Source organism: Euprymna scolopes, chromosome 24, assembly GCF_053919585.1.
Source record: "Euprymna scolopes isolate OS-2025 chromosome 24, ASM5391958v1, whole genome shotgun sequence".
Lineage (NCBI taxonomy): Eukaryota > Metazoa > Mollusca > Cephalopoda > Sepiida > Sepiolidae > Euprymna > Euprymna scolopes.
Genome location: NC_136505.1, coordinates 57,899,245 through 57,917,992, shown reverse-complemented (window position 1 = coordinate 57,917,992; position 18,748 = coordinate 57,899,245). Strand labels below are relative to the sequence as shown.

At 32.9% G+C, this 18,748-nt stretch overlaps 1 protein-coding gene across 10 annotated transcripts in view; it reads right to left on the bottom strand.

The window, feature by feature from the left end:
- The window catches only part of LOC145246721 (transmembrane protein 245-like), a 189,937-nt gene that overhangs the window by 56,784 nt on the left and 114,405 nt on the right, over positions 1–18,748 (bottom strand). For 6 of the 10 annotated variants that reach the window (XR_013863155.1, XM_080108466.1, XM_080108464.1 and 3 more), the window contains exons 10-15: positions 18,172–18,213; positions 9,695–9,817; positions 7,153–7,286; positions 5,407–5,507; positions 3,465–3,639; positions 148–323 (exon numbers count right to left, since the gene is read on the bottom strand). Coding sequence is in view for 8 of the 10 variants with exons in the window: in XM_080108466.1 (XP_079964592.1) it covers positions 148–323; positions 3,465–3,639; positions 5,407–5,507; positions 7,153–7,286; positions 9,695–9,817; positions 18,172–18,213 (751 nt within the window). In the remaining 2 variants the exon portion in view is untranslated. The remainder of the gene's footprint in view (positions 1–147; positions 324–3,464; positions 3,640–5,406; positions 5,508–7,152; positions 7,287–9,694; positions 9,818–18,171; positions 18,214–18,748) is intronic. The other 4 variants (XR_013863156.1, XM_080108465.1, XM_080108468.1 and 1 more) reach the window with 1 other exon arrangement.

Sequence of the window (18,748 nt, the reverse complement as noted above, 5' to 3'; positions counted from 1 at the left end):
AAAGAGTGTTCCATGCAAGGGCAGATAATTCAGGAAAACGTGTGCAGACAGATGATCCGTGATTGGTGCGGAAGCAACATAGCAATGATAAACACACTATAAAATGACAACAGATGGATCACGATTAGTTAGCTGATAATTTTCTACCTCCAGCTCTGGGGTTGCAAGAGTTTGGTTCGGAGCCTCCCCCACGCAGCATGTTGCCGTAAATGCTGATGGCCGCAATCAGGAAACACAACACAATCGGACCGATGAGAGCACCTTCGAGGCCGAGGCAGTAAATGCCTCCAGCAATGGACAGGCCTGTCATGTATGGATGCCCTCTGAAATGAGAATGCAATTTATTATAGATATTCATTAGCAAGAAGTAATTACAATACAGCAAACTTCTATATAAGCAATGACTCAACATTATGATCTTAAAATACAAACTAACTGGGTTTTTATATATAAAATACAAAAAAAGAACAATTTTCATTTCAAATTTTTATAATTTGGAGAAGAACAACAAAAAAGTTTTAAATTGCTGATGAGTTTTGACAAGGTTGCTTAGCTCAGTCCATATCTTTAGGTGGCTACTACTGTTGGACATAGGTTCAATTTTTGAATCCTTGCTTGCTTGAATCTTGTCTCTGTGTCTGCATGTGCATATATGCAGGTGAGGGTGCACACACACATATATCTATATATCTATATATATATATATATATATATAGTGAATGAATGACAAAAGTCTATATTCCAGAGTTTATGATGTTGACCATCTTATAATTTATTCCTTTAATTCAGTTGACATTTACAATTCTTGACAGTTGTTTCGTAGCACAAAATCAATCACTTAATTATTATAACAATCAGTGAATCTAATTTGCCCTTAACTCATCAGAAAAAATAGCAACAATCAATCTATCAAAAGGAAATAAAGTGCGTTTTGATATGATTAAAATCCGAAAATTGGAAGAGAAGCTGTAAATACCTTCGGATTTTAATCATATCAAAACGCACTTTATTTCCTTTTGATGGATTTTGATAGTTTTTCGTCCTTTGTCAGAAACATCACTCATGGAATGTGAGAATTAAAGGATGAAATAAAGGAACTGAGTTATGAGGCTGTCAAAAGTAAACCCCTGGTCCACTTTCCACTCAACTAACTGAGCAGTGGAGGATGCGATGGGACCCAATTCTGATGTACAACATTATTAACAGGAATTTAAATTTGTTTGTTTTCATAGAAATCACTCCAAACAATGCATGAACCCACTTGAAATAAACAGCTACCCCCCCCCCAAAAAAAAAAAAACAAAAAAAACTTCAAGGTTAAAAACCAGTCAATGATAAGTATGAGATGGATAGATTTTGAGCCAGAAAACAGCAGTTCTTCACACTTTGTCAGAAATATAATTCATGGAACATGAGGACTAAAGAATGAAATAAAGGAAGTGAGAGTTATGAGGCTGTCGGAAGTAAAACCATGGTCCACTTTCTACCTTCCTAATTGCCAAGTTGTGATCTCCGCAGAGGCACCATCAATGGTTTTGTCTCAATAGACGAAAACCAAAATTCATTGTCGATGGAACAAGCTTATCGGAGGTGGTAGTTTAAAGTTGCCTTAAAAAAAATATTCCGACTCTATTTAGATTTACACATCTGTCCTTCTACATGGCTTGTTGTCACTTTGCTAATTTTTTTGTCAATAATCTGATTTGATAGATGAACCAATTTTGAGAAAATCAGATGAACAGGTTAACAGACTGTGACAAAAACATGTACCTCTAATTAGCATAGGTATGAAAAATAAATATATTTTCACATATCGCTCTCTATTCTGGTGTTGCTTCTCATCCATCTCCCTGGGATCAATTGAAATATGCAGTTGATCTAGAAAGTGACCTGGATTCAGTTCTGAATTGAGGTATAAAATGGCTTGTTTCGTATAATCCTGTAAAAACTCATATTGTATCTTTCAACTGTAGACATGCTCATTTTCTTCTTGAGATCCTGATGACTGGCTCTGCTTGAGGAGAAATCAACACTGAAACTTCTTAGTCTTTCTTTCTTATCAAATTTTTCTTGGAATTCATTCATTAGATCCAATGCTCTTTCTATCGCTCCAAACACTTTCTCACACACGAAGCTATTCCCTATCCCTACAAATCTACTATCAAACCATGTAATCTTTGAGCTGATCAATCTGTCTCATTTATAAGTGTTAGATATTGGCCGAACAATGCCAAAAGATGTGCTGGTCGATGATTATTATGATTGTTATTAATATTTGTAAAAATAGAATGTCGAAAAGAATGTTATCATAGCAAAATACATTTACCGATAAAATTATTTATGTTAAAATGTTTTAAAAGGAAGGAATGTTAAAACATAAACGCAAATTTAAAATATGTCGGACCTCTAGAGTTTGACGTGGAGGTCACTTAAGATGACGTGGATCTTAGGAGAGAGCTTGAAAGACACGTATCAGTTAGTTAAGAGTTGGGAGTCAGCAACAGCAGACCAAGTCAATAGCCAGAGGGAGAAAGACGGCCTAGGAACAGTCGTGGCTCTAAGTAGGGGAAAATGCTGAATGCAAAAGTCTAGGACCAGCATTGCAGCTTTTCAAGGCATTCGGTAAATAAAACTGCTGTAAATATCACCAAGACTTCGAATTGTAAGAATCTTCATTAACAGCTTTTCTGAGGATCTGTCAAGTCAAGACCAAAGATGGACCAGATATGTTCCCGATTGGCCAGATGTTGAAACTCCAAATACGTGCTATTCGTCCTTTGTGTTGTAAAAGTATTTATGTATCTTTTTGTCCCATCATGAACTGTATTTAAATATACATACATACACAACAAACTTTAGATTAGACGATCACAACTCAAGACAGTCATAGATGAATACACGTGTATACACTCTGTATATATATATTCATTAGAAGAACATTTTATATCACAAGATAATACATGATTATCGATGCGTAAATAATACACACTCACTTATATATACCTCGCTATATGACATAAGTTCTTGATAAAGTGCAGAAACATATCTGTAATTTGATTGGTCCCACTCTTTTTTCTTTACTCTCCACACTCCTTCCCACAGACATCATGTTGCTAGTCTTAGTCTTTTCTATAAGTAGTCTTATGGTATGTGTTCTTCAGGATAGTCTGACCTATTTTCTACTTCCTTTGTTTCAGCTCGTTTGACTTGTCGGTCTAGTAGTTTCCATCAAGTTGCTATTTTGATAACTCATTGTAATACAGCTTCCTATTCCAAGAATTGTAGGCCTGTGAACTCTTTCTGCTGTTTTTTTTTTCTACTTATACCCACAATGTTTTCAAGACAAGTGGCTTAATGCCTTGTTTGGAGTGACTTCCATAAAAAAAAAAAAAAAATCCGAGGTAGCATTACATAACAGTTATGTTAACATCCTAAATCATTGGTAGCTGATAGGATTTACTTACCCTTTTATCTCACTATAGATGGCTGTATCTACAACATAAGTAGGCAGGAGGTGGGCCACAATCAACAAGATGGCTTGGAGACCTTCTCGGTTGACCAGCCAAAGTTCAAGAACAGCAGGAATCACTGCCCAGTAAGTCCCTAAAAAGGGAATCGCACCAAAGACGGCTGCTAAAGCTGTGAAGAAAAAATTAAATTTAGGGGGGAAAAAAACAAACAAAAAAAACAATGGCAGACGTGAAAAAGAAGAAGAAGAAGAAGAAGAAATAATAATCATCATCATCATCATCATCATCATCAGTTTAACATACATTTTACATGCTGGCATCAGCTGTTTGACAGCTTTTAGAAATCGATTTCCAAGCTAAGCTATCTCTTTCTCATGTTTCTTCTTGGACTTCCCTTCTGCCAACTGAACCTGTTACCCCAACTGTTCTACATCTACTAACCCAGGAACTTTCATCCATTCTTTCAACATGGCCATACTATCATAGTCTCCCATTCTTTGCACATTTCCCTATACTGTCCAAATTTAATCATCTTTGAGTTCATCAGACCTGAGCCTGGGAAAAATCTATTCACCATATGCAGACAGTGTCTTTTTCAAACAGTTGCTTCACAGAAAAAATTTGATTTGGTATATAGCTGGTAAAAATAGCTGCCCAAGAGTCAAAATTAGAACTTGGCAGGCGTAATTAAACTTAATTTGTATGTGTGCAAATATTATATTTATATATTTAATTGCCTTACTTTTCAAAATTTTGATATTCATCTGTTGTTAGCTCATATTGTAGGGAATACGGCTGGATGGCTAAATGTTTTGGTTTCGATTCTAACTGATGGTATCCAAGTTGTATATATTTTTAAAACTTGAAATCACTACAATATATTGGGCACAATATAATAATCAATAAAAAATTGGCTCTTTAATAATAAATATCAAATCTACATAAATTGGAATATTATATCTTATGACCAAGCAACATCAGGCAGGCTGCTAATATACAGATTTAGATAAACGCATTCAAAATATATATATATTTAGATATGCACATTTAAAAAAAATATATATTGAACATATTGAAGGGGTTGGATTTTGCTGCTTGTTGGATTAGTCGGGAATATTTATGTTATGACGGTGCACAAGTGCTTGGAATGTACTGAAGAATTGTCTAAAAGAAAATCTGTTGCCTGCAGATCAGTGTTCGGTCATTTTGAGAATATGTCTCCTACCTTTTATTCCTTGAATCCAATCTGTGTACTTTGCTGGGAGAGACTTATTTAACTAACCTGAGTGCCTGGCGTTGCCCGGGTGTTTGGCGGTGTGTGTTGAGCAAAAAAAAAAAAAGTGGTAGTAGGCAGGCAGGCAGGCAGGCTCGAACCCATACCACAAAGGAGAAAAAGAATGTGGAAAAAAAAAAACAAAAAAAAAAAACATGAGGTCTTTGCTGTTGCGTCCATCACCAAACCGGAAGTGGCGAAGGTTTAAATAAAGGCTAGTCAATCGAAAAGAGAGGATGGCTTTCGAAAATATCGGTGAAAAAAAGCGACCCTTCCTTGTAGAAAAGTGCCCAGTTGAGAGTGAAAGAATTAATGTTTTTAGCCAATTTTTCGGTATTTGTCGTCCGAAGGGTAGAGCTTCAAAATGATACCAATCTCTGAAAATCCGTCGCCTCTGTCAAGAGTTTTAGGCAGACATACAAGCATACATACACACATACATTTAAACAGACAGGTGAGATTTATATTATAGATAATACAGGTCAAGGTTTGTGTGTCAGTTCCTACTTGATTAGTGGCAGCCATTGATTTCGTTATAAAGTATTTTAAAGCTTCAGTCAAAGTTGATTCCCGTTTGATTTGTGACAATACTTTTTCAACGTTATTTTCCATTTAGAACCAACAAATGATAAAATATACTGAAGAATGATTAAAGATAAATACCTGATGGAATAAATACTATATTGACGCTGAAGATCGTGTGGGTCAACCAAGTGTAAAGGCCATAAAATGCTGCCATTTTCAAGGAAGCCATGAACACACCACTGCGAGAAAAAAAATAAAAAAAGACACATTAACGTAACTTCCATATTTTTACACTAGTCACATACTTTTGAATGAGGCAAAATGTATGAGAGAATAAAAATGCCAAAAGAACAATATATATACAAAGAGAGAAAGGGCTAACCTGTCTGGATAGCTGAAACTCTATCCAATTAAGAGGAGCAATTTATAAAAAAAAGATAAGGATGGCCTAAAGAGGACCTTCCCTCCATTCCCAGTTCACTTATTGTAAGGACCCTCATCCTTATTGACAATAATGTAATAAAGTTCTAATGTAATTTTAATTATTATCTCCCTATCTTATATATATATATATATATATATATATATATATATATATATATATATATATATATATATATAGTTTACATTCCAAAGCCCCAAAATATATATATTTATATATATATTTTCATAATATTTTATTTTGTCTTACACTTGTTTCATGGAATAGTGTATAAACACCAAACCACTCATCAGAAACAGTTAAAATTTTTCTCAGGAAAACCAAACAGTTCCACAGTTGAATGATGGTACAGTTTGTAATCCATACTAAAACCAAATTTTTATCTGCATCTTCTGACATAAACAACTGGAAGATTCCGACAGACTTAGCCAATCAGATTGCAGCAGACAACGATTTGCATCATACAATTTATCAAGTTAAGGCAGTTAATTAAAATGATAATGAATTTCAACGTTTTAGGACAGATGATTCAGGACTAAAAAATATGAAAACATTTTTTTTATTTAATTATTTTGGAGATGAGTAAATTGTATGATTTTGATTTAATTATTTGAACTATTATCTTCATCTTTTATTTTTTTTTAGTTGTTGTTTTCACAATATTTTGGCCACTTATTCCTCTGCCCTTTGTCAGGTTAACCGCAACAGGATAGGAATGTCAAATCCTCCAATCACATCCCTAACTGATCATTTCATTTTTCAGCTTATCTCAGTTAAAATGTCAAGTATTTTTGGTCAATTCATACTCAACAGTGCACAGATGATAGCCACTTGTAGGAATGTGCACTGAGAAACAGTTTGAATGTTCCAGCGCATCTTTCTAGATATCACTAGAGGCCATGTCATGTCTATTATGAGGCACTATGTGTAATGAAGCCACTGTTGTGCTTGTAGCAGTAGCAGCTCATGGCACATATGCAAATGACAGAGCCTTGAGAAGGGAAAGGAAAAAGGAAAAAAAAGAGGACACACATGAAGACAAGTGACAGCGATCACACGTGGACAGCAAATAATGGCGAATACGTGGATGAGAAACGATGCTGAATACATGTGGGCAACAGAGGATCGGCAAGGCGTGCTGGCACGAGATGAACATGTGGTGGCATGACAGACTTTTAAAGTACATGTTTGACACAGCAAAGTTTTTGTTAGGCACATGTCGGTGCAAGAGGAACTATAATAAAAAAGAAGCAGGCATTGTTTGGAAAGTACCTGTAATAAATGCCTTTTGTTTAAACTGAAAAAAAAAAAGCCAAGTTTGTTTCCTTGCGACTGTTTTAAACACAACATGGTGGATCAAAGTGTTAAAATCTAACGGAACCATTGAAGAAGCTTCACGTGGTTTCAAAGAAACAAGATAAATGGATTTATGCAAGACAAACCTGACAGCATCTTCCACCGCTTGACCAATACTGTTACCGCCTTGCATTGGAGCAAATGTCGTAAACCATTGAACTGGTTTGTATTGTTCACCGCTCGATGCCAACAGGTAAAAAAGGGTCGTCAAAAAAATGGCCTGAAGAAATAAAGCACAAAGAATAAGAATTTAAGACTTGCAGAGAAATATTTCTAAATCGAGAACATTCCTTTTTATATAACTAATTATTAAGATGCTCTTTTGGCAAGTTTTAAACAATGAACTATACAAATTTCTTGTAAAATTTAATGTAAATGTAGCAAAACAAAAAAAATACAAAACGTTAAAATAATTTTAGGAGTTTCTCCAGTGTTACATGTAGATAAAATATGGCTGTTAGACTGAAATTTTTGTGATGTACTTACTTTTCAGGGAAAATAGATAATGTTAATAAGTAACATTCATAAAAATCTACGTAAATTCATCAATTAGTTTTGTTTTTATAAATACATTTAACTTTTTTAGAATAAAAAAAAAAGTTTTGGTAGGTAAGTATGAGGATCGAACCCGAATCCTTGAGGCAAAGTTGGAAATTATAGTCTAAAAAGAAAACAAAAAAACGTGCGACGTTAAACACTGGGCCACCGTGAAATACTAACGGAAACATATTTGGATTTATTTAACTATTTAGAATTGGCAGGTGCATGTTATAATGACTTAATGAGGTCAACTTTGACTGCGGGACAGTATTTTAGTTACTGCGAGAACGCTTTTTTATTTTTATTTTCCAAGATATTGGGGGGGGGGACCATCTCCCCATAACAAGGGGATTGCCCAAATGGAATAGCAATTGTCTGATATAAGGAAAATTTCCACATTGATCAAAGCTGATCGCGACCGGAAAAATACCGCCAGAATTAGTGCCGCTTTTATTATACGAAAAAGCCTAATCCACATGCAGTGAGTGAAAAATGTTGAATATTTATCTTTTCAAATTCGAGCAAATTAAATAGACAGGCGACCTCCGTTGTTAACTCGTAGATATTATGATTTATATGTGATATAAAAAGTTTTAAGAAGTTGTGAGCCAACCGACCGCTTCTCGGAAAAAAGCCTTTTACAGACATACACAAAACGCGAACATACATACATACATTTTCGCTTTTATATTTATAGACAACAGAAAATAAAAGACCTAATAAATATTAAAAAAAAAACAGAATCTATTTTTTGTGTAATTTAGAAAGATTAGAGGGTTTTTTTTTTCATACCAAATGTTAGTCACCACCACCACCACCACCAACAACATATTGACTCCTTCGCCTTTTGCCTAGGAGCAAAATGTAGAACCTGTTCTAATGTTGCACTTAGTTTTTCTGTCTTCGATCAGTAAAGGAGAAATCCTTCTAGACCAAAGTAATTTAAATTTTAGTTCCAATCCAGTGCCATTTTTTCAGAGCTGGATATCCCATCTTAAATATTGAGTTTGTGCCTAATTTTCCTTTAGTGAAGAGGCAAGTAAATATGAATAACAGATTTAGTTTTAAAAATAACAGATGTATTTAATTATTAACCGAAAACTTTTGTTAATTATTTTTTTTATGCACAGTACTTTTTTAAAGTATTATTCTAATTTAATCTAAGTTTTTTTGCTAAATAAACGTACATGTTACAAAAAACAAAAAAAAAACACAAAAAACACAAATAAAAAACTAATGAAACAGAAGTTATGATTTTGAATTTTAACTTTAATTAAATTCCCCATAATAATACTGATATTAATAATGAAGAAAACTGTTTGTATATAATAAAATAGAATAAAATTATAAATGAATCATATAGAATATTTACTTATTACAAAGTGCTTGAAAATAAATATGCAAATGAACTATAATCTTACTTTGGTTTATAAGGTTTCCTGTGAGTATATATAGTGTACATGGAAATATTTTGTTGTAGAATTGAATTAAGTAAAACTAATGTGTTTTGATGTAACTATACTTCGGATAAATGAAAAAATTTACTGCATTTGTGCATTTAGATTATAAGTTAGTGTTATACAACACAGTATCCAATGCATGCTACACGGCACATTATTAAACAGGTGTAATATTGCAGGTTCATATTTTTGATTTATTTTTTAGTTTCTTCATGCAGGTCAATATGATTTAATTTTTTCCTAATCAACAATGTTACATAAAAATGAACTCTTAAACATTTTTTGTAAATAATAATAATAATAATAATAATAATAATAATAACCAGACCTCTGCTGGATGAGTGCAAAGAGGATTGGGACCTTAGGGAGGCTTATTGCCACCTAAATTTCAGTGAAGACCAATGATAGGCGCCAACGAGAAATCAATGGTAAGTGGTTGTTGTGATAATGCAAATTCTTTTGCAAAGGTTATCGAAAGAGGTGGAGAGTACTGGAAATCTGGGGAGACTTGTTGTCGCTCAGACTCCAGGGAACACAAGTTGTTCTCAAATAGCAATCTTTGATAATGGCTTGTATGACTACTCTTATGAGTAAATAATAATAATAATAATAATGATAATAAACTTACCGCAGAGATTATAAAGTTCAAAAGAGCTGTTCCGCCACCAAATAAAAGAGACAGGACGGCTGTGAGAAATGAGAAAGCCAAACTCACATTGCCTTTCAAGACGAGCCAGATGGAATCCATTACCTGACGTTAAAGAATCACAAAAATAAAAAATGTTACACAATCTTAAAAGTCAATTTTCACACAGCTACACACACACAAAGAAAAAGACCAAGAAAATTCTTATTCCAAATTTTTTTAATTAAAAGTTAATTTATGTTATTGACAATCAAGAAGACATTGGAATACCATCACCTAATTTGGCTGGAAGCAGTGCAAAAGGAAGAAGCAAGAAAAAAAAATGTCAAAATTCAATTAGGTTTCTTAATTTTTGAGATAAGAATTGATAATTTGTATTATTTGGATTCTTAGCACAGGTGACACTCAAAATACAATTGTAAATTTCTTAAGACTTCTACCTAGTCATGGCTGAGGGAAGTAAAGCATGCAACTCCTGTGGATTAAATAAAGGGATCCGTTTAAAATTCTGTGCATATTTCCAATGGTGACATCCTAAGATGGATTACTGTTGCCATATGTGTGTGTATGTGGGGGGGGATAAGTGTGGCTCAGAACATCCTACCCTGCCATAACAGGGTACAAAACCGACTTCGTAATCTAGTGGGTGATGTCCCTTTCTCCTCCCTATTACCACAGAAGAGACATTGCTAGTCTCACTCCACTCTATCATTATTTTTGTGGCAGGTGTTTGACTGAGTTTTAATCTATGCCCCCCCTCCCTTGTGAAACATTCACGATAAAAACCCATCTAGTTATAACCATTGTCAATAATTTTTCTTTTTCTCTATTTATGCCCATAACTAAACTTCCATGAGCAAAGTTTTTTTTTTCTCCTAAAACTACCCATGTGTAGAACTAAATACCATGAGGCTGCTTCCCGTTAAAAATTGTTGTTTTCAAGTTCAATGTGAATACATTTTTGTTGAGCCATTCCTTTTAATAATCTGATTCTGCCCAGCTTCCACCATTATTATCAATCATCAGTGTTGTTTCACTATTCGCCTGATATCCTTATCCTTGGATGGTCTTTAGGCCTTGATAAGTGGTAACTCTTTGTTTAAAAAAAAAAACTTAAAATCTCAAACAAGGTCATAAGCTAAGAAAAAGTTGCTATGAAAATTTATTAACAATCAAACTCCTTATGTGACTCAGAATGACAACTCCAAGTCATATCACTTGATATCTTGCCATTACGCATATGTATTGAATAATAAAAAACCCAAAAAGCAAGAATTATTTTTGAATAATGTTTTTTAGATATAAAAAGGCAATGCAAAATGGCAAAATTAAGAGAATTAAGCTTTGAGATAAAAAAAAAAAAAAGTACAAAAAATATTGGTTTGGTTTGTGACATTAATGGCAAAACAAGATGTTCTTTTATACATAACTGGAAAGAGGGTTGTTCATACCTTTCACAGTGGTGTTACATTAGAAAACTGAATGTGACAGATCCTACCAGATTTAAATTCAGTCGATTCCATAGTGTGCATAAAAACCATCAGTTGTTAATGACACAAACTGAAAACCTGGGTGTGCCAAGTTCGAGTCCAAGAATTTTTTTTTAATTTTAGATTTATATTTATTTATTTTAGACAACTGAACTATTTTAAATCTATGCAGAAAGATCCCAATGCTGAACTCAAACAATACAGATTAAATGAAGCTAGAGAATTTAGAACATTATTTAGAATAATTTTATATACGTTCATTTTATTAAATTAAATTAAAAAAAGTTTTTTGTTCTGAGACTTCACTGTTGAAAGTCAGACAAATATTGTTAATTCAATAAAAAAAATATATAAAACTAAAGTTTACCCCCCCCCAAAAAAAAACTGTTAGTTTATTCAGTAGCTGAGTGGATATAGTGTTCGCCTCCAATTCCAATATTGTAAGCCATCTTTTAAACAACTATATTTTTTTTGCTATAGCGTTCCAGTTATTTCCTAGCTAATATTTATCAATATTATTCTCTGATTCTCTTGAGTATCTACTGCCATCAGATATATACTACATATTCCCTGCCGTGACCTTGTTTCCTCTGGTGTATATGATCTGCTTTGATTAAGTCTGCTGTCCACTCACTGGAACATAATAGTTGCTTTTGTTGTCTACAGATTATTTCATGATTTTTGCCCCACCGCAATGCTTAAATACCGTCCTGTGTTGCGGCTGAGCAGACCAAACCTGCGATGATATACATTCATATTAGACCCTCTGCATAATCACATCAGTGTTTGCTCAGAGGTGTGCCAGCGACTTCTTTTCGCACTGTGTTCTGCAATCCTGAATGTGTTGCTTCAGAATTGTGTGAATGAACATGTATCACTGTCACATTTTTAGAGTTCTGTATTGTTTAACTATCATGATATTCCTAAGTTTTATGCATTACCTAATTAGCTTAGTAGCCTCTGTCTATTGCTAACGATTTTATGACCATGGCTTAAAGGAGAAAAAAAGGTCATTATAAGCCTGGATATCATTTCATTTTTTTTTATGTTATTGTGATTTTAAGTAAAACTAAAATAAAACTAAAAATCAAAAATTTTCATTTGTCATTTTCATTATGCCATGTTATTGTGTAAAAATTGGAACTATAAACAAATAAAAAAAAGTATAACATGCTTTGTAACAGCTTATTTACAAAAAAAAAAATACTCAGTCTGACCCAGATAATCTACATCATGAAAAAATGTTTAGTGAAATTTCACTGAAAAAGAAAACAATCAGCTCCTGCCCCAATGAAACGAGCAAAAGCCATGACAAAAAAATAAAAATTTAAATTAAATAACTTCACTGTATCCTGGGCAACGGTGATTAGGTACAGCTAGTATGTTATAATTCTTTATTTTATACAATATTACAATATATATGTGTATGTGAGTGTGTTTGCTTACACACACAAAATTATAAAAGCTTTTATTATGAATTTTTTTTATTAAGTGGTCATAAGAAAGCTGACAAAAAAAAAAAAACACAAAACAAAAAAAAAAAAAACAGTCACTAACTGAGAATTAATTATGCAGAGGTACAAGTTCAGGTGTCTAAAGGTGACAATAAAGAAAAGTCCAGACCAGTGCAAAATATCAACGACAACTCACCTCATTTTTCTGCAAATCGAGTTACCACATGGACCTCTCATAGCAATCTTTTATAAAAAACAGTTTACAATTGGTGGAGACCAAAAGCGATGGATAAGAATTAGCATATTTTAATGTCTATAAAAAAAAGCTGTTCTATCCTAGATGTTATCTTTTTCTGCAGACAATTTATATGATACAAAGTTTTTATCTTATTTTAAGTAAAGTATTATTTTTCTAAACCAAATCCTATTTTATTCTTCATAGGATTAATTTGTTTATATTGTGACCATAATTATATTTAACAATAATTGTATCTCTGAAAATTTGAGGTAGGGATGTCTCAGGCGACAAGGCAATAAATAAATCCTCCTTCTGAAGGAGAAGGTAATTCCTGAGAGGATGGCCTACTTAAAACAAATCAAACCATATCCCATTGCGATAAAGAAGGACCTGCTAAGAAGCAATACAGTCACTAGGTTATCAGAATGATGCCATGGTTTCCTTTGGCTGATATTAAAAAGTGAGTTTGCAATGCCAGTTAAACATAAAATAAATAAAATAAAAAGACAAAATCCTAAATTAGTTTCTTTTCTTTATCTTTGTTTCTCTTTTTTTCTATTAATACTTTACGCTGAGCTTCCCTATTTTTTATAATGAACTATTCAAATGTTTAGTACCTGTGCAGAATTTTCTAGGCAGTTTATGTAAAATGGCTAAAGATGCTGAAATGCTGAACCAATGAAATCGCAGCAGCAAACATCATTTAAAGAAATATTTATTTGCTCTCACTGGTTTATCTATAATATAAAGCTGAATGTGTGTGTGTGGTCACGAATAGGCTCCTATATGGTTGGCTATTTTAAAAAACTGATTGCATGTAATGATAGAAGATATATTGAGATGCAGGAATGGGTAGGTTTGATCTGGCAGAACGGTGGTTCATTAAAATTGTGGGGTCTGTGTTCGCGCCTGGTCCACAAAGTATGGAAATAAAAAATTAAAAAAAAAAAACGTTTACAAGTGTTTTTGATATAGATGTATATAATAATACTTTGATAAGTATGTTTTAACTTAAATAGGGATGGTATAATAAAATTGTGGGGTCTGCGTTCGCGCCTGACCTCTATAGAATGGAAATAGGCACAAACTTTAATAAAGACTTTTCATATCTATCTGCGTAAGTATACTTTGATAATTATGTTTCAGTTTGATGAAATATGGTATAATAAAATTATGGGGTGTTCGTTCGCACCTGACCTCCATAGAATGGAAATATGTCACAAAGTTTAACAAGGTTTTTTAATATAGATCCACAGAATATTGTGATAAGTGTTTCAATGTGAACAGGTATGGTATAATAAATTATGGGGTTTATCTATTTTATTTTTACTTTCATCATATTTTGCTTTGGTTTTGATACCCCCAAAGTCAACCCAAATTTACAACCCTTCCTTTTCATAAACTATCATACTTTCATAAATCAGAGTCCATTTTCAGTAGGCTGTTTTTGAACCCAGTCAATGACGGGTACTTTTGCTAGTTATATATAAAATAATTGGTACTCCTTTGTTAATGTAACAAAATCCAACAGCCGAAAAATTGAGTTTTCATTAAAAACCAATGATAACTACTTTTTTTTGTCAATTTCAACAATAAGTAATGTTATCTACCTAACTGTCATGCCACAATTAGTTAAACATTTTTGGAATATTACATAAAACATGTATTTGCATTATTCAATGAAAAAATGATTTCAGCCATGTTTGTTTTGTCATATGTGATGTAAAAACAAGAGAAATAACTCATAGTTTGTAATAAAGGGTTTATTAAAATCGAAACCGGTAACAAATAACAAAATGAACATAATGTATAACTCATAGTTTGCATTCCCCCCCCCTTTCGAATTTTTTATTAGCTGAAAAAATAACCTGCTGATTAAGTGTATAAAAGTCCATTTCAAAAACTTCTTTAAAATTGGCCCAAGTTTTTTTAGTTTTCAAAAATGAATTACTTCCCCTGCTAATATAAGCACTCTTTAGTTATTGTGTTGCTAAAAGTTCTAATTTCTTCAAAAATTGTTTTTATTTCATAATTAATTTTCAATCCTATCGTTTTTCACAATTTTTGGATATGTTGATTACTTATGACATGATAATTCAGTGGATACTGTTGGCTTCATTTGAAGTTTAAAATTTCAATTTTCAAATTTTACTACAATAATGAAGAAGTGCAAAAAATTAATATTTATCTTAATTTGAACAAAAATCTCATGAAAAGAAAATATAATTAAAAGCAATAAAAATGATTATTTGCTATCAGTTGTTTGTTACTCAAAAAATAAATATTTGTTGTTATGAAACGTACATCACGATGAGACTTTTTTCTTTACTTGAATTTGAAGTTTCATAAAAAGTTTTTTATCAATTAACAGAAATATATGTTTGTTATTAGAGAAAATTCAAGGAAAAATTAATTGAAAAATAAAAAGAATACTTGTATTATTTTTCTTACAAAATAAAAATAATAGAAGTATTGTTTTTATTTTTCAATTAAATATATTAAATATAAAATAAAAACAATACTCCTATTATTTTTATTTTGTAATAAAAATAATACAAGTATTGTTTTTATTTTTCGATTAATTTTTCCTTGAATTGTCTTTGTAATAACAAAAATATATTTTTCATTGAAAAATTTGGCCAGCACTTGTGCAAAAAAGTTAATGAAATTTTTGTTTGGCACATTCTGACGTTTTATGTAAACTGACAAGAAAATTAAGATGGTAGCATAATCCTTATTCTGCACAAGTACTTACTCTTCTGCTTTATAGTTGTTTTCTTACCATTGATAGTAGTAATAAACAGAGAAATAGAAAAGGATAGTGAGGGAAGCAAGAGTGATATCAATTGTATAAAATAAAAGTGAGGGAGGAGGGACAAATTAGAGAGAGTGAGAGTAATAGATAGAAACTTATTTAAAGGTAGGTGACTTGTGAGAAAATTGAACATTATGACTAATTATATCAGGGAATTTTTTGTAAACATAACTCAATCTCAACACAAAGAAATATTTTGATATTTTGTGAGATTAAAATATATAGGAAAAAAAGCTTTTGGGGAAATGTTAGTATAATAATAGACATCTAATAAAGAGTAAATTTTAAACGGACATTTCTAAAATTTTCAAATTTAACCTTAAAGAAATTAAATTCTACTAATTAATTTTTTGGTAACCTCCTTTTTACCTACTCATTCAAACAATAAGATTTGTCATGAAAGAAAATTGTTTCAGACCATAAAAATGAGGGCCAGATTAAATATATAAAGAATGGGAGATCTGAGATTCATCCACATCATTATAGTTATCTATAAATTGGTGAGTTCTTATTCAAGGGAGATAATGTTAAACAAGGAAGGTAAGACATGGTTCTTTCTTATTACAACTAGTTAAAATATCTAGATTTTGGGATCAAGATAGTCAGCCTTGTTCATATAAAAAAAAAAAATTAAATATTGCCATCATTGTATTACCACAGGTAAGTCGGATCTATTTCTTGCTTCTTTTGTTCCAGCTTCTTTGACTCGTTGATCTAGTGGTTTCCACCAATTTGTTATTTTGATACCCCATTGTAATACACCTTACTATTCCAGTAGGTTCTTTCCAAGAACTGCAGGCTTGTGGAACTCTCTTCCTGCTGACAGTTTCCTTCTACTTTAAACCTTGGTCTTTTTATGATTAAGATCAATAGGCATCTCCTGTCTTTGCGATGATCATCTTTCATTTTTGTTAGCTCCTTACATCAAGTGGCTTCACACCTTGTCTGGAGTGATAAATATATAAAGAGTGGGAGATTGAAAATTCATCCATGTTATTGTAACCCCGCCGTCCCCTCGGCAAACGACGGTGAGGTCTACTCAAACAGAATAATGGCAGCGCGCAACGTGTTTGCTCACCAAGCATAAAACTCAGTTGCGTGCGCGTGGCTGTGTAAAGATTGTTTCAGCTACATGCACATTTCCTTTCTACACCCACGCAAATTCTGCAGGCATAAAAACTAAGATTTTGTCTTTTCACCCGGATGTAGTTGCAAGCATCGATGTGACACAGGCCCTGACTTTTCATCCAATTGTGAGATCTTTAAAAACTCATGATGCACCAAAAAGAGTTAGTTGAGCCCAGCCAGTACGCTGTAAACAACAACACCGATTCTATCCACAGGACGTTAAACTCGTGCGCACCCGTTATTTAATTTTCCACATGGATATGGACTTTTTACCCTTTTCTTATTCTTTGCTGAAGTAAGCAATTGATTTTTTTGTTGTTTAAATATTTCTAAAAAGGACTGGTTATTTTTAACCTAGAACTTTGAGTTTTTCTGCTTCAAAAGAACATTTTCTTACCTCAGTCACAGGAAGAGACTCTCAATTAAGAAGAAATTTTCTGGTCTTCTCTTTCCACCTATTTATGATTTTGAGAGAATAAATTTTGTATAAAATTTATTCTCCGCCTCGGTTATCTTTGTTTTGGTTGTTCAACTCCATTTTACATTTTTTTTATATTATTTTTTTTTGAGTTTGCAGGGCTAACATCAATACCTGCAGTCCCACAACAATGTCATTATAGTTATCTATACATTGGCAAGTTCTTATGTTTAAAAAAAAAACTTAAATATTTTAGAATCCGTTTTTCTACTCAGTTTAAACTTGTATATTCAAATGTATAAAAACATTATGGATTTTATTGATATAATTCTGATGATCAGATTTTTTTATGAAATTGCGTTGAAGTCTATAATAAGCCACACAGATTTTTGCACCACAAGTAATATATCTAGAAGGATATTGAGCTCTTCATATGAGCAAGGTCATTTACCATGATTCATCTCTGTTCTAATATATAGCATATACAGCATTTTCAAGAATAAGGCATCTGTTTTTACAATAATCATTTTTTATTCTTCTTAACTCCCTACGTCAAGTGGCTTCACACCTTGTCTGGAGCAATTTTCATAAAGTAAAAATAAATTTTTAAAAGTGATTGAGTGATGTCAAGGTACCTGGAGTACAAAAGTTAGAATCAAGATGATACAACTGTAAAAAAAAAAAAAAAAAAAAAAAAAAAAAAAAAAAAAAAAAAAAATAGAAAGCAACATGGTGCACAGGCAGAAGATAAAGCTCGGCTGGGGCGGCAAAAAAAAAAAAAAAAAAAAAAAAAAAACGAGCCAAAAAGACCCCTACCCCTTCCTCCCCCAACCAAAATGATGGCAGCGAGCGATAGGATCAAATGCCACCTATAACTAAGGCCTGAAAGCGATTGTTTTTGTGCACAATGGCTAACCTGTTTCAGCTGGGCAGCCGCTAAGTTGTCACTGTCCACCCTCTGGAAAAAGAAGTCAGTTAACATATAAAGAAGAGACATAGAGGGGGGAGAGAAAGAGAGAGTACGTGATAGATAAACAGGAGGAAAAGAGATGAATTAATAGTGAAAGAAAATGAAAAAGAATTAGAATTATTATAAAGAGAAGAGTACAAGAGATAGGGAGAGAGAAGAGTACAAGAGAGAGGGAGTGAGAGAGAAGAGTACAAGAGAGAGGGAGTGAGAGAGAAGAGTACAAGAGAGAGGGAGTGAGAGAGAAGAGTACAAGAGAGAGGGAGAGAGAGAGAAGAGTACAAGAGAGAGGGAGAGAGAGGGAAGAGTACAAGAGAGAGAGAGAGGGAGAGAGAGAAGAGTACAAGAGAGAGAGAGAGGGAGAGAGAGAAGAGTACAAGAGAGAGGGAGAGGGAGAGAGAGAAGAGTACAAGAGAGAGGGAGAGAGAAGAGTACAAGAGAGAGGGAGAGAGAAGAGTACAAGAGAGAGGGAGAGAGAGAAGAGTACAAGAGAGAGGGAGAGAGAGAAGAGTACAAGAGAGAGGGA